This window comes from Micromys minutus (assembly GCF_963924665.1).
Source record: "Micromys minutus genome assembly, chromosome: 27".
NCBI lineage: Eukaryota > Metazoa > Chordata > Mammalia > Rodentia > Muridae > Micromys > Micromys minutus.
In genome coordinates, this window is record NC_137962.1 from 33,427,176 (window position 1) to 33,441,589 (window position 14,414).

The 14,414-nt window shown below is 47.7% G+C and overlaps 1 protein-coding gene across 1 annotated transcript; it reads left to right on the forward strand.

Annotated features, from left to right (window-relative positions):
• Positions 1–7,772: 7,772 nt before the first annotated feature.
• On the forward strand, positions 7,773–14,186 carry PKDREJ (polycystin family receptor for egg jelly; the record flags this gene model as incomplete). The annotated part of the gene is made up of 1 exon (XM_080939621.1): positions 7,773–14,186. The coding sequence occupies one exon, from the start codon at positions 7,773–7,775 to the stop codon at positions 14,184–14,186; it is 6,414 nt and encodes a 2,137-aa protein (XP_080795747.1).
• Positions 14,187–14,414: the final 228 nt, after the last annotated feature.

A 14,414-nucleotide genomic window follows, 5' to 3' on the forward strand; every position in this document is an offset into this window, starting at 1 on the left:
GTGAGGGTATTATTGATTGCGGAAGGGGGCGGGGCGGGGCGAAGGCGGCCGCACTATCCCGATCTCTCATTGGTGGCTTGGGATGCACATGCGCAGATCAGGGCCAAACTACTGACCCTGGAGATCCCTGGTGGGTGTGAGAGGTGTGGGTGTGGGTGTGAGTGTGGGAGGAAGGGGAGGAGAAATGGGTGGGGGTAAAGTGGATGGGCGGGTATACTCGGTCTTATACCCCAGGTGGGGTGCTCAAAACTAGACTGGCAGCTGTAGCCTCTGCTCCTGAAGCCCGTGGAAATAATGGTGCCCAATTTATGTTTCAGGTCCAATATCTTCCTTGCACATCGATGGCATGGGTGCTCGCGGTCCAGCCTCCCCAAGTCTTCTTCACTGGGCCAGAGGGAAGCATGGGAACCCTGGACCAAACCCATGGATTGGCCCAGGGGTCTCATACTTCCCAGTCAAGAGCTGTGCCACTGAGCCGCATTCCTCCAGTTTTGCTCCCCCGCCCCTCCAGTTTTGACTTAGGATCTCACTAAATTGCTCAAGTTGGTCTTAGATCAGCTTTGTAGCCGAGGCAGGTCTCGAACTTTCAATCCTCTTGCCTCCAGTTGTCAGCATTACCCTCTTTCTCCTGCCCAGTCCCAGGCACTTACAACTCAGTTTTTGGCTAAGTCCTCATTGACAAGCTCCACCCATCATTCTCTGCAGCCCTGGGACAGTTCCCCCTGGAATATAATACAGCCCCCCTCCCTCCCTGTAGCTTCCAGCCATTTTGTGGGAATCAGCTGAGCAGTGAGGGTGTAGAGGTTGGAAAGTTCACAATTCTATTGCTAAGTGGAAGAAATCAGACACAAAAGCGCACGCGCACACACACATCCTCCTCCTCTTCACCACCACCACCACCACCACCATCATCATCACCATCATCAGGTATATGTTAAACATCCAGAATGCCAGATCCGTAGAGACAGAAGGCAGGTGGCTGGAGGCCAGGGTTGGGGAGGATAGGAGAAAACTGTCAGTGTCCTAGGGTCTTCTTTTTGGGTAACAATATATTCGACTGCAAAACCTTGAGTTTGCACTCAGTACCATGTAGCTTTACCCTTCAGAATGGGTAGCTTTATGTGAACGTTACTTCAGCAAAGACACTGTGGTGATAAGGTTTGTGTGCCCCATCCCCTTGCACCTGAGTCAGGCAGTCAAATTCTCTGTTCCCTTCTCATTTCCCACACTCTGCTGTCAAACAGGACCCTCATTCTGGAGAAGAATCTGGAGGCTGTGAAGTTGGAGCGATCCAGAACCCCAAGTCATCAGCAACCCACTCCTGCACAACCAGGAGGCCCCAAAACGACACGGAGAAGCCATGGGGCTGGATGTACGTTCGCAATATTTTATGTGCCTGGCCCTTTAAATGACCCTTTGCTCCTCATTGTTGGTGTAGCTCTTGGACTGCTGGGGACAGGAGAGGATATAAAAAGCCAGCGAGGCTGAGAGGGAAGAGAGGGAGTGGTAGGAGGAGAGAGGATAGGATTGGGGAGTAGGCAGGGCTAGGGTCTGGGAGCCAGAAGAGAGGGCGGAGAAGATCTTTGATGCAGGGGGAAAGAAGACTGGAGAAGAGGCAAGAGGAGGGGAGAGGAGGGGAGGAGAGGGAGGGAAGGGGAGAGAGGAGGAGAGAAAATAAGAGAGTTGAAAGTGAATTGGGCTAGCCGGCAGAGAAGAGGAGCGGAGCCAGAGAAGATATTGGGAGCAGACAGATAAAAGAACCCACAAACAAAGTAGCTAAAAACTGAACAATGAAAAGCAACACTGACAAAAAGCCAGCTGGGGGAGGTGGCTGAGAGAGAAGGGCGCTTGCTGCCCTGAGTTACAATTAATTCTCAGGAGCTGTCCTCTGACCACACCCGGGACACTACCCCACCGCAAAACAAGTCATAGAAGCCTTCAAGGAGACCAGTGAGGGCCTGGGTTTCTCTTGCCTTCTTCAGACACACAGACCGTGAAGAGACAGCGGAGGACCTCCAGAGATGCCAACATGGTGTGGTACCCCACCACTACCACCATGCATCCCCATAGAATAGCAGAAGCTTCCTGAGGGCACCTCTGCACACACAACCTGCTATGTGATGGTGGTCGTAGCTCTAAGTCAGAAGCAGGAACAGGGCTGTGGCGGGAAGGACACGCCCAGTACGTCAGAGTACGTCAGAGTACAACAGATGACCATGTTTGCTCTAGCCTTGCCTATAAAGGTAGGCCAGTCTAAATTCTGCAAACCCAGGGCTGAAGAAAGTCTAGGAAAATCCTGGTTAATTGAGGGATCCTGGGTGAGAAGGGGACCCTCGGGAAGTCCCAAAGCCAAGTTCTCAGGGAAGAACCAGGTTTAGGTACCTGCAGCCCAATGGTATTAATCTCACAGTGCACCAAGAGGTGCCTTTTCTACCCTCCCAGTGTGTTTCCACTTTGGTGACCAGAATTTGAGGCAACGAAGTTCAGGAGAAGTTAGTGTGGAGCAAACTCCAAGTTTTAGTATGTGTTACCTGTCAATTCCCAGGAGAAAAAAAGTGCCAAGCACTTTTAATCTAGGGCTCAGAGTTTTATGCCTTCCATTCTGGAGGCTGAGAGAGCAGGGTTAGGGTAACAGTGTGATCAAGGGCTGGAGAGAACTTACTTCCAGGTCGGCAGATGGTCACAGGGAATAAGAGAGAAGAATCTTTTCATAAGACCACTAACCTCCTCATGGCCCCCCTCATGTGGATTTTAAAAAAAAACCAAAACCCTCACTTCAAAGGGAATACGAGAGTTTATTCATGAGCCAACTATGCATGACCATGACCCAAAACACAGACTTTAGGTTGTCCGAAAAGACGCGTTCTTCTGTGGGCATGGTTACTTGAAACTATACTAGTTACAAAACAAAAGGAGTCATAAATCAAGGCATTTACCTAAGACATTAGTGGGGTTCATAGCAAAGAGGGAATTTTGTAGTAGGTTTCAAATGCCGTTTGATGACATTCTTAGCTTTGGGATTGATGGAAGCAAGTGATGTAGTAAGAGTTCAAAGGGTTGGAAGGATGCTAAGTCAAACACAGGAAAGGGCCATGCCCGGCTTTCAAAGGGGCTTTGAAATAGCTCAAGATAATTTGGCTCTTACCAACATTTTAGTTCTCCCTTAAATGCCATGTTCAGTCATTTGGCCTTAAAGAATCACATGTGTGTGTATGTGTGTGCATTCAAGGAGACAGTCTGTTACTGAGCCTAGGCCTCGGGGATTCAGCTAGTCTAGCTGACCAGCAACCCTGCCCCCTAATCCTGTCTCTGCCTCCCCTGCACTCAAGTCACAGGCATGCCAGGCTAGCTTCTGTAGGCGCTGGAGATGGGCTCAGATCCTTGAGTTTTCAGAGACATCTCCCCAGGCCCTGGCCGGGAATAGTCTGTCCTCAACATGTGGGCCACAACCCCTTTGGAATTGCCTATCAGATGTTTACATTATGAGCAACGGTCAAAGTTACGGGTGTGAGGTGACGATGGAACAAAGCTATTTCAACACCAGGATCTGCATTAAAGGGTTACAGCATTAGGAAGGTTGTGGGCTGCAGGTCCAAGGTCTGCTTAACTTTTCTGTTCTATTAAAAAAATGAGTTTGCAACATTCTAGACCTAACTACTTCCGAAATACCACGGCACTGGTAGTGATTGGGGTATAGACACACAGACCTTAAGAGGACAGACATTCAGTCCGGGGCACCTGTAAAAATCAAACTTGGGTCAGGGTCACCCAATGGAAGCAGGCTTTGTGGTGACCAGCAGCACTTGGCTTGTAAGTGACATAGACCCATGTTTCGATAACCCCATGCCTGTTTTACTGCTCTGAGCTTGCTGTCTTGAAATTCTTCATTTTGAACAAGAGAGCAGGCCCCCTTCCCCACTCAGAGCCCTCAGAGGGACACTAGTGTGACCTCACCTTACAGCTCCAGCTCACCCTGCTGCCCCCTTCCCCCACTTTCCTTCAGACTCACCTTCTTGTCTTGTTCCTTCGTTTCATCATGATGCTATCCTGGAGCTGTTTGTGAAGACTGTTCCCTCATCCCATACAAGCCTGCTGCCATACAGGGAATGGCACCTCCTCAGAGGCCCCTCAATTCCTCACATTCTCTCTCTCAATTTTCTTCATGCCACTCCTCACCCATGAAGTTAATCCTGTTGTGTCTTTGGCTATATATATATATATATATATCTTGTTTATTCAAGTCTATAGTGCTAATAGAGCGACCCAAGCACCAGCCCAGAAACGTAAGTTTAAACAAACAAACAAAACAGATCAGCCCCAGGATCAATCATCCTGACTCTATTTCCCCAGTTCTGGGTTGACAATCAGGTGCGAATGTTAGATTCTTAATACTTAAGCAATGACTGGCTGAATAATGTGGGAGCAGCCTCTAATTCCTTAGAATAAATGTTTTAAGAAATAGTTTAAAGACTTGATTAAATAGCAAAATTCCTTCTGTAAATCAAATGACTTGCAAAATGGTGTTGGGAACAAGCAAAAGAAATGTATTCTAGGGGCTGGAGAGATGGCTCAGCGGTTAAGAACACTGACCATTCTTCCCGAGGTCCTGAGTTCAATTCCCAGCATCCACATGGTGGCTCACAACAATCTGGGATCAGATGCCCTCTTCTGGTGTGTCTGAAGACAGCTGCAATGTACTCGTGTGCAAAAATAAGTAAATAAATCTTTAAAAAAACAATCTTAAAAAAAAAAAAAAAAAGAAATGTATTCTAAGTGCTACCATTTTATTTCCAGACTCCATTTAATCATTGGAAGAAACTACATTCAAGGTTCCAGGCCCACGAGGAGCTGGGGGCTTCCCTTTAGCTGAACAGCTTCTGTTGTAAACAGTAGTCTGAAACCAGATATCTTAGGGACAACTTCTCCATCTTTCTGGCAGGGTCAAACAAGTTCAGGTTCCCAGGCCTAGGAATGAACACCTATCCCATTTCTCCAAATATTTTCTTAGTTGTCTGTTAGCCGGTAAAGAATGCACCTGGGAAGCAGAGGCAGAAGGCTCCAGTGTTCAATGGCCTAATAAATTTTGCTCACCCTCATCATCGTGGGATCTCCCTGAGAACTGAGACCAAAGCTATAGGAAAACACTGGTGATCAATCATTATTGGAGAGTGTTAATTGAATTAATGACACGCACAAGAGTGAGCCAGTGAGAGGTTAAAGGGGCTTATTAGCCAACCTGACAGCCTGAGTTTGATCCCCTGGACCCCCGTGGTGGAAGGAGAGAATTGGCTCCTGCAAGTTGTCCTCTCTCCAAAGTATGTGCACTGTGATATGTACCTACCCACATACACAAAGAAATCATGTAGAGAGGAAAAGGGAAACCATTAATAGTCAATACTGATACTTATAAAAAAATGACATTTAGATGGTTAGGGCTAGAGGGATGGCTCAGCGGTTAAGAGCACTGACTGCTCCTCCAGAGGTCCTGAGTTCAATTCCCAGCAACAACATGGTGGCTCACAACCATCTGTAATGAGATTCGATGCCCTCTTCTGGTGTGTCATATATATAAAATAAATAAACAAATCTCAAATAATTAAAAAAAACAAAAATAAGTAAATCATAAATAATTTTAAAAAAGAAAAAAGAAAAACTTCAATTAAAAGCCAGCAGTGACAGCAGAAACAAACCTCTATTAAACATTACAAGCAAAAATGAAAGAGATACCGGCACAGGAAGCAGGCACAAGTGGCTTTGTTGGCTGCTTAGCTGAAACAGACTCAAGACAAAGCTTGTTAATAGATAGACACCTTTCATGGTGACATGAAGGGCAGTCTATCAAGAAGACATCGACCCAAGGACACATATACACACCAACCAACAGAGTCCCAAAATGCACGGTGAGAAATGTCAGAAAGAAAGTTTGAAACAGAGCTTTTGACTGCCAAGGTAGGAGAGAGATTAACTTCATCTGGAGATTACAGTGCTGGCCAAAACCTCAGGAAGGACATGGAAGATGAAAGTACTGCTACCAACCGTCTGTGTTTGATCAGACTCTCTAAGGTGTGATATTATAATTTAAGTTAGGCTTGGGGGTGCAAGATAACGACTCAGCAGGCACATCACCGGTTCAAGACCAGCCTTGGAAACTTAGCAAGACCCTGTCTCAAAATTAAAAGAGGCTGTTTTTAAGGACTGGGGAATATATTTCAGTGACAGAGGGCCTAAAGGAGGTCTTAGGATCAACCCTAACAGCAACATACACCTTCCATTTAAGTTCACATGGAACATACACCAAGAGGGACTTCCAGGGTGACCATCAAGGCAAGTCGTAAATATAAATGGCTAAAAAAACCATTCTGGATCTATTCTCTAACCATAGCAGAGTTAATCAGATCCCAATAAGCACAAGATTTTTATATGAACTCCAAATGTTTGCAACTAACAACGCCCTTTGGAATATATCATGGGTGCAAATAAAATACTAGGAGAATTAGAAATAGTTTAAAGAAAAGGTGGCCAAAAATACAATAAGCATGCAGGGTGTAGTTAAATACCTTATAGGAGGGACTTGATAGTTTTAAACACAGAAGGAGGAGAGAGAAGAGGAGGAGGAGAAAATGCTCCACCATGGAGCCAAAATTTCATGTTAGGAAATGAGAGCCCGGGCTGCAGCTCAGGTACAGCCCTTGACTATCATTCCTGGAGACCCTGGGTTTGATCTTTAGTAACCTTCTGCCTCCTAAACCACATAGTTCTTTTTAGCTAGGTTCGGTAGTTAGCTGCTGTGATCCTAGCACTTAGGAGACTGAAGCCAAAGGATCTCCAGATGGTTCCTGAGGAGGAATGGTCTAAAACTAACAAGCAAACAAATAAATAAACAGTACATTTAAACGTGAAGGAAAAAGAAAAACAAACCAGCAACAACAAAACCAAAAAAAAAAAAAAAAAAAAAAAAAAGAAAGAAAGAAAGAAAAAAAATCACACACACACACACACACACACACACACACACACACAAACCTAAAAAATAAAACAACCAAGTGTCAGGTATCCCTGGACTGGCTGAGGCGCTGGCAAGGTCCTCCTGACTTCATTATTTTGGAACCGCTTTTCCCGTGGGAGAGGAATTTCTGCTAAGAACCTTTCTTAGTGTGTCCAGTTTTTAAAAGAAGAAAAGAAGGGGGCGGTAGAGCACAGGATTAACCTCATTTAGCAAGGCCTGATCCTGGAGCCTACATCAGCGTGGGAAGAAAGAGGTGGCTGGTGAGCCCCTCTGCCACCCAGTGCATAGTGACCTACCTTGCACCCACCTTCCTGGAGACGCCGCTGTCCTTAACACCCAATGCCCTTTGATCATCCTCCTTCTAGCTGCTTTCTGGTCCTCCTTGGTCCTAAGAATCCCCAGACCACTTCCCCTTCCCACTGTTCTGTGACTTCCCACGCTCTCCTTGTGTGTGGTTCTCCTTAGTCTTGAGACCCTTGATGACCCTCAGACCCCACTGTTCCTGGAAACTCACTGCCCTTTGGGACCCACCGCCCCTGGGAACATACTGTCCCTGAAACTTACTAGCCCTGGAAATCCACTGTCCCTGAAAATATGCTGTACCCGGGAACCCACATCCCGGGTGAACCGCCTTATTCCGCAGTGGCGGAGCTCTCTGCCTGTGCCCCGCGGTGGGCTGCACGCCCAGCCCCTCCCGGTACGCTCGCGGCCCAGCCCAGCGTCACGGCCGTTGCGCCCCGTGGCCCGCAGCTCCCTGGGGGGAGCCATGTGGCCGGGCCCCGCGCTGCTGCTCCTGGGCCTGGGTCTGGGTCTGGGCTTCCAGCCGCCACCCCCAGGTCCTCGCGGGATGCCGGGCGTGCTCAGGAGCGCCCCGGGGTTGGGGCAGGGGGCGGAGAGCAGCGTCCAGGGCGGTGGCACCGGCGGCCTGTCCCCGCGCTCAGTCCCGCGCCGCGCCAGCCCTAAGCTGCCCCGTAGGTGTCCCACGGGCACAGCCGCGCGGGTCCTCCGGAAAGTCAACTCCTCGGACCCGGCAGCCGCCACTGCTACAGTGTCCTGCCAGACTGCCACCTGTAACATCATACAGCCAGTGAAGATTAATAGGAAGGACCAGAACGCTCCCCTTATCCTGAGCAGAGACGAGGAAGTCACACTCAATGTCACTATGCGTTGGAACTGTCCTGATGCCGTGGTCACTCGCAAGAGCTGGCTGTACTTTTCGGTGGCCTCTGTGAACGCCACCCCCGACTGGAACCGACCTGTGCTCTTGCCGCAGGTGCAGGTGACTAAGGTTTCCTCCCTCCACATCCCCAAATATGCCCTGCATTATGGGGTGTATGTGTTTAACTTCACGCTGACAATCATCAGGTGGGACCCCATCTTGCCCATGCTGACAGACTCGGATATCATTTACATATGGGTTAAAAAACGCCCCCTGAAGGCCGTTCTTCCTGGAGACTCCAGAGTGACTGTGAAATTCTCCGATAAACTGATTCTGAATGGAAGCATGTCCTATGACCCAGAGGCGGACATTCCCACCGAGGGACTCATTTTTTCTTGGTACTGTACCACAATTCCAAAATACTATAGTGACAACTACGTATTAGTGACCAAACAGGATGTCTGCCACCCAGAGCAGGATTCACTGGATTGGCCTTGGGCAGTGGGTCCTCTACTAACCATTCCACCAGAAACTCTTCGGGGCGACGGTATATATTACTTCCGGATGGCGGTACGGAAGCAAAACAGAACTGCTTTTGCCGATAAAACTATACATGTGCTCAAAGGACTTCAGCCCAAGGCACACCTTTTGTGCATTGAAAACTGTGGCCCCGTTTTAGTTGTATCGGATAGATTCTCTCTGTTTCTGAATTGCCCAGGTTGTGGAAGCCAGGATATCTACAGCTGGTCCATTTTGTCTCGAACAGGTCAGGAGGTGATATTTGACTGGGCAGGGCAAGCTATCACCAGGAGGAATGGGGCTTATTTGTCTGTAAAAGCTTTTGCCTTTAGGACTTTTCTGGAAAATAGGGTTTGGGTTTCTCTGATTCTGAAATCTTGGAGTGGGGTGACTATGACTTGGAAATACCCCATTGTCATTAACCATGGCCCTCAAGTTGGCAAATGCAAAATTAATCCAGCTAGTGGGATTTCCATGGTTACTAAATTTGCCGTTGAATGCAGTGGTTTTAAGGATGAGAGCCTTCCCCTTACATATAAAATAATAGCATCTGAGATGGACAGTGTTGGTGAAATCAGTTCCATAGAAGAAAATACACTGGGGACCATTGTGTATTTAGGGACACAGCCTATAACACCAGCCTTCTTTCTCCCTGTTGGTATGGTGACAAATCACTACAATTTGAGGCTGTATGTTCAGGTCTATGACTCCCTAGGGAGTTTTTCTCAGGTGACTTTGCAAGCCACTGTAAAGGCGCCTACGCTCAGGGACTCTTCAAAGACCATTTTACAACAGCTGCTTAACTTTACCAGGGAACCGACGTCACTATTGTCTACTTCGCTTCAAAAGCAGGACTGGTTATCGGCAGGCTACTTACTCTATGTGGTGACGTCTGTCTTGAATAACATAAAAGAGGAACTCGAACTCCAGGGTGATAGAGCCCGTCTTCTGGAGCACCTCGTCAACCAGTCCTACGTGCTCGCCATGAGCACAGTGGATGAAATTTGTCAGTCAGTGATGCTGATTGCCAAATTAACCCAGAAGGCCTCTGGTTTCAGTCAAGCCATTTCAGTGGAAACCACATCCTGGCTGAGGCAAGCAAACCAGGCCCTACAAGCATACCAAAGCAAAAACAAACACCTTCACTCCCTGCAGATTGAAATTGTAAGCACTGGCATCTTAACCAGTCTGTCTAACCTTCTTAAGCTAATTAATACCTACTCTATGTTACCAGATACTTTAAATCTAGTCCAGTCACTATCAGACACAGTACTGGCTAACAAGATGCCAGGGAGCAAAACCACTCTACTGAGGACCAGCAACTTTAACATGTATGTGGAGAAAGTTGAAAACGGGAATGTTTTTAAGGCCTTCAGAAATGAGTCACTCTGTCCGAACTGCCCCCATGTGACACTGAATACAAGCATGGTCCCCAGGCTACCCCCAAAGGCTCCGATTTCTATAATGTTTTGTAAGTTCACAGATGACCCCTTTCTTTGGCTGACTTACCCAGAAAACATTTCCACAGATGTGGTTGGGTTCAGAATGACAGGAGCTACGGATAACGAGGATGTCCTCGAGATCACACCTGACACAGCAGAAGTGTACCTGGCCAGGAAAGATCTGACCTTTTCGAGTTTTAACCTTACAGTGGGACCAGGCATCAAAAGTGCTGGGCTCTCAAAGATGACAACGGGTGGGATTAGCTTTGAGGTGGACAGCAGAGGAATTGAGGAGGTGCTCATCCACATCGTCACAAATGTGACCGTGTTGTTCCAGGCCTTGGTATATGAAGACAGTCAGCTCACTCGCACCAATCTAATGGCCACTTTCCTTGTCCCTCATGACATCCCTCCCATTGTCAACAGGAGTGACCTGTTTGACCCGACCTGTTCCGTCAAGGAGGCCCGCGTGGTTTGCCTGTCATCATCGCTGCTTAGAACCATAGCTTGGCGCAGAAATTCATTCAGGTATAACGTATCAGTGGTCCTGCAGGCACCTCCTTTTGTCTTTAAGCCCACCAACAAGCTAGTGAGAATTGCTCTCTTCATGGTTCAGTGTTTGGACATGTATGGGATCCAGAGTGATTGGCAACAAAGAGCCTGCGTGCTGGGTGAGAAGACCACGTGGACAGCCATCCACTGTGTCTGTAGGAATGTAAGGCAGAACCGGCGGCAGCCGGCTTCTATGAAGCTGACCTCCCATCATCTTCGCACCCGCTTTGTGACTGCTAAGGTAACTGTGGTCCCTAACCCTGTGGATCTGCAGCTAAAGGTCATTAGTATCCCTACCCAAAACTCTGTGACTTTCCTGGTTGTGGTTTTCATTGTGATCCTGTATGCTATTCTGGCTTTCTGGGCCTTGCACAGGGATGTGATAGATCCTTATCTTCGGGACCATGTGGTAATACTGACTGATAATGATCCTTTTGATACCATATGCTACATGGTAACCATCTTTACTGGGAGTCGCTGTGGGTCCGGAACCAGAGCTAATGTTTTTATCCAGCTTATGGGAACAGAGAGTACCAGTGATGTTCACTGTTTAAGCCATCCATATTTTAAAACCCTGTACCGAGGAAGCATCAACACTTTCCTCCTAACGACAAAAAATGACTTGGGGGACATCCATTCCATCCGCGTGTGGCATGACAATTCGGGCAAAGCACCTAGCTGGTACCTAAGTCGAATCAAAGTAGAACATCTCTTCAACAAGCGCATTTGGCTGTTTGTGTGCCGGAGGTGGCTCTGTGTGGACACTGCTTTGGACGCAACGTTTTCTGTCACCAACCCGGACGAGCCTCTGAAAAGGAGAGACTTCTTCATGATTGACCTGAGTGATAAGCTTGGGAAGAATCACATGTGGTTCTCTGTTTTCTCGAACATTGTCCACAAACCATTCAACAGGCTCCAGAGGCTGTCCTGCTGCTTGGCCATGTTGCTAAGCTCTCTGGCTTGTAATATCATGTTTTTTAATCTGAAGAGAAAGGAGCAAACTGAGTCCAGACCCAGGCATATCATCAGGTCAATGGTGATAGGCATTGAAAGCGCCTTAATCACAATCCCTGTGCAATTGTTGATAACTTTTTTCTTCACCTATTCCCAGAAGAAACCTAAGATGAATCTAGACAAGGTGACACCCCAGAAGCACCCCCTGAAGTCAGAGGAAAGACTGTTCTGGAAAGATCGGTTGGACAAATGGCGTGCAAATGAAACGAAGACTCTCCACAGTACAGTTGCCAAGCCCACCTCTGTTCCCATGGGAAGACATGTAAAGGAGGCCTTTCAAACCTCACAGAAGCATAAGAATGCAGACAACAAGGCCTCAGACACCCAAGTGTCCAGTAAGAACTTCAGTAACAATAATGTAGAAGACATTAAGGATGTCTCTCTGAATGCTTCTTCTACCCAACTGCATGCTACTGAGCCTGTTAAAAAGAAGCCCCAGATCATCCTGCCCAGGTGGTGTGTTTATATAGCCTGGTTCTTGGTGTTCGCCACTTCAGGTATATCATCATTCTTTATTGTGTTTTACGGCCTGACTTACGGCTACAAGAGGTCAGTAGAGTGGATCTTTGCGTCATTCTGTTCCTTCTGCCAGTCTGTGTTCCTCATACAACCATGCAAGATTCTACTGAGGTCAGGCACCAGGACACAAAAGCTCAAGTACTGTAAGAACCTCTCGTGGTCCAGCAAGTACCACTACACAGAAATCAGGCTGCAGGAGTTGAAGATGACACCGGAGGAGATGGAGCAGGTCCACCAGAACATGGACTACTTCCGAAGCTTGAGCATATACCAGCCCATCACTGAGGACAAAATCCAAATACTCAGGCGAATGAACAGGACCAGGAGGAGGTCCTTCTTGTTCCTGAGCTACCTTGTGACTCACTTCATATTCCTGACCCTTCTCTTGTTGCTTATCTTCTCACTGCGCCACAAAGATAGCTTCTACTATAACCAGTTTATTCGACATCGGTTCTCCGTGGATCTGGCCACTGTGAGGAAGCTGGGAGATATCTACACGTGGCTCAACGGCGTGTTCCTGCCTTTGCTACACAATGACCTGAACCCAACTTTCCTTCCAGACAGCTCATCTAAAATCCTTGGCCTTCCACTCATGAGGCAAGTGAGGGCCAAACCTAGCAACAGGACGTGTCTGTTGGCCAAAAAGTTTGTACACAGCAGCATTGCAGGGAAAATCCATTGTCATCCACGGTACGGCATTGACCCGGAAGACACAAAACACTATTCCAGTGTCTGGAATAAGGCTGGCAAGTGGTCTACAGACAAAAGCAGCGATGGGTTTACTTATAACCCCCCCGGAAAGAAATGGGTATATTATTCCTACGGAGTATTAAACACCTATGGATCTGGAGGGTATGCGTTCTACTTCTTTCCAGAACAGCAGATGTTTAATTCCACATGGAGGCTCAAGGAACTTGAGGGTAAGAATTGGCTCGATGAGCTGACATGGGCTGTGATTGTGGAATTAACCACTCTGAATTCAGACACCAGTCTGATGTGTAGCATTTCGGTGGTATTCGAAGTCTCCCCCTTAGGGGTTGTCAACTCCAGCCTCTCTGTGTACTCCTTCTCGCTGGCTGATTTCAACAGAAAAACTTCAGCAGAGATCTACCTGTACGCTGCCATTCTTATTTTCTTTTGTGCCTATATTGTGGACGAGGGCTACGTCATCCTGCAAGAGAGAGCTTCCTACATAAGAAGCGTGTACAACCTGCTCAACTTCTCTCTCAAGTGCATGTTCGCTCTCCTGATAGTGCTTTTCTTCCAGAAGCACCTCCTGGCCACCGAAATGGTCCAGCTTTACCTCACTGAACCTCAAGCCTTCATCCCCTTCCATGCCGTTTCTCGGGTTGATCACTTCGTGAGGATCATCTTGGCTTTCCTGTTGTTTCTGACCATACTGAAGACACTCAGGTATTCCAGGTTCTTCTATAATGTGCGCCTGGCTCAGAAGGCCATCCAGACCTCCCTTCCTGGCATCTGCCACACGGCTTTGGTGGTATCTATGTATTCCTTCATGTATGTAACTTTTGGGTACCTGGTGTTCGGTCAGCACGAATGGAATTACAGCAACATGATTCATGCCACCCAAACCATCTTCTCCTACTGCGTGTCGGCCTTTCAGAACACAGAATTTTCCAGCAACAAGGCTCTCGGGGTCCTGTTTCTGTCATCTTTCATGTTGGTGATGATTTGTATCTTCATCAACTTGTTTCAGGCAGTGATTCTGTCTGCCTATGACGAGATGAAGCAGCCCGTGTATGAGGAGCCTTCTGATGAGGCCGAGGCTGTAACCTACCTGTGCCACAGGCTCAAATCTGGGTTTGGCACTCTCACCTCCCGATCTAAATGCAATGACCAATCCGACTTCTTTGTGGACATACTGTATGGGCAGCCGGAGAAGAATACTCGTCGGTTCCTCGGGCTGAAGGCTAGAACTATCAACGGGAAGAAAATGATTTACCTTGTTGTCTGATTGGTGACTGTCCGAAGGGCCACAAGCAAAGAGTGTCCTGAACATGACTTATGTTTGCCAAAAGAACTAAAGAATGCCTGATGGGTCGGTCATATGCACCTCCACATGTGAAGTATTCTCACTCTGGGGCCTGCTCTTGGGAACAAGAACATATGAACAGAAGGTGTCATGGGGAGAGAAGAGGACGGTAAGCAGGGATTCTTTCCGGATGGGATTCTATGACTCCTG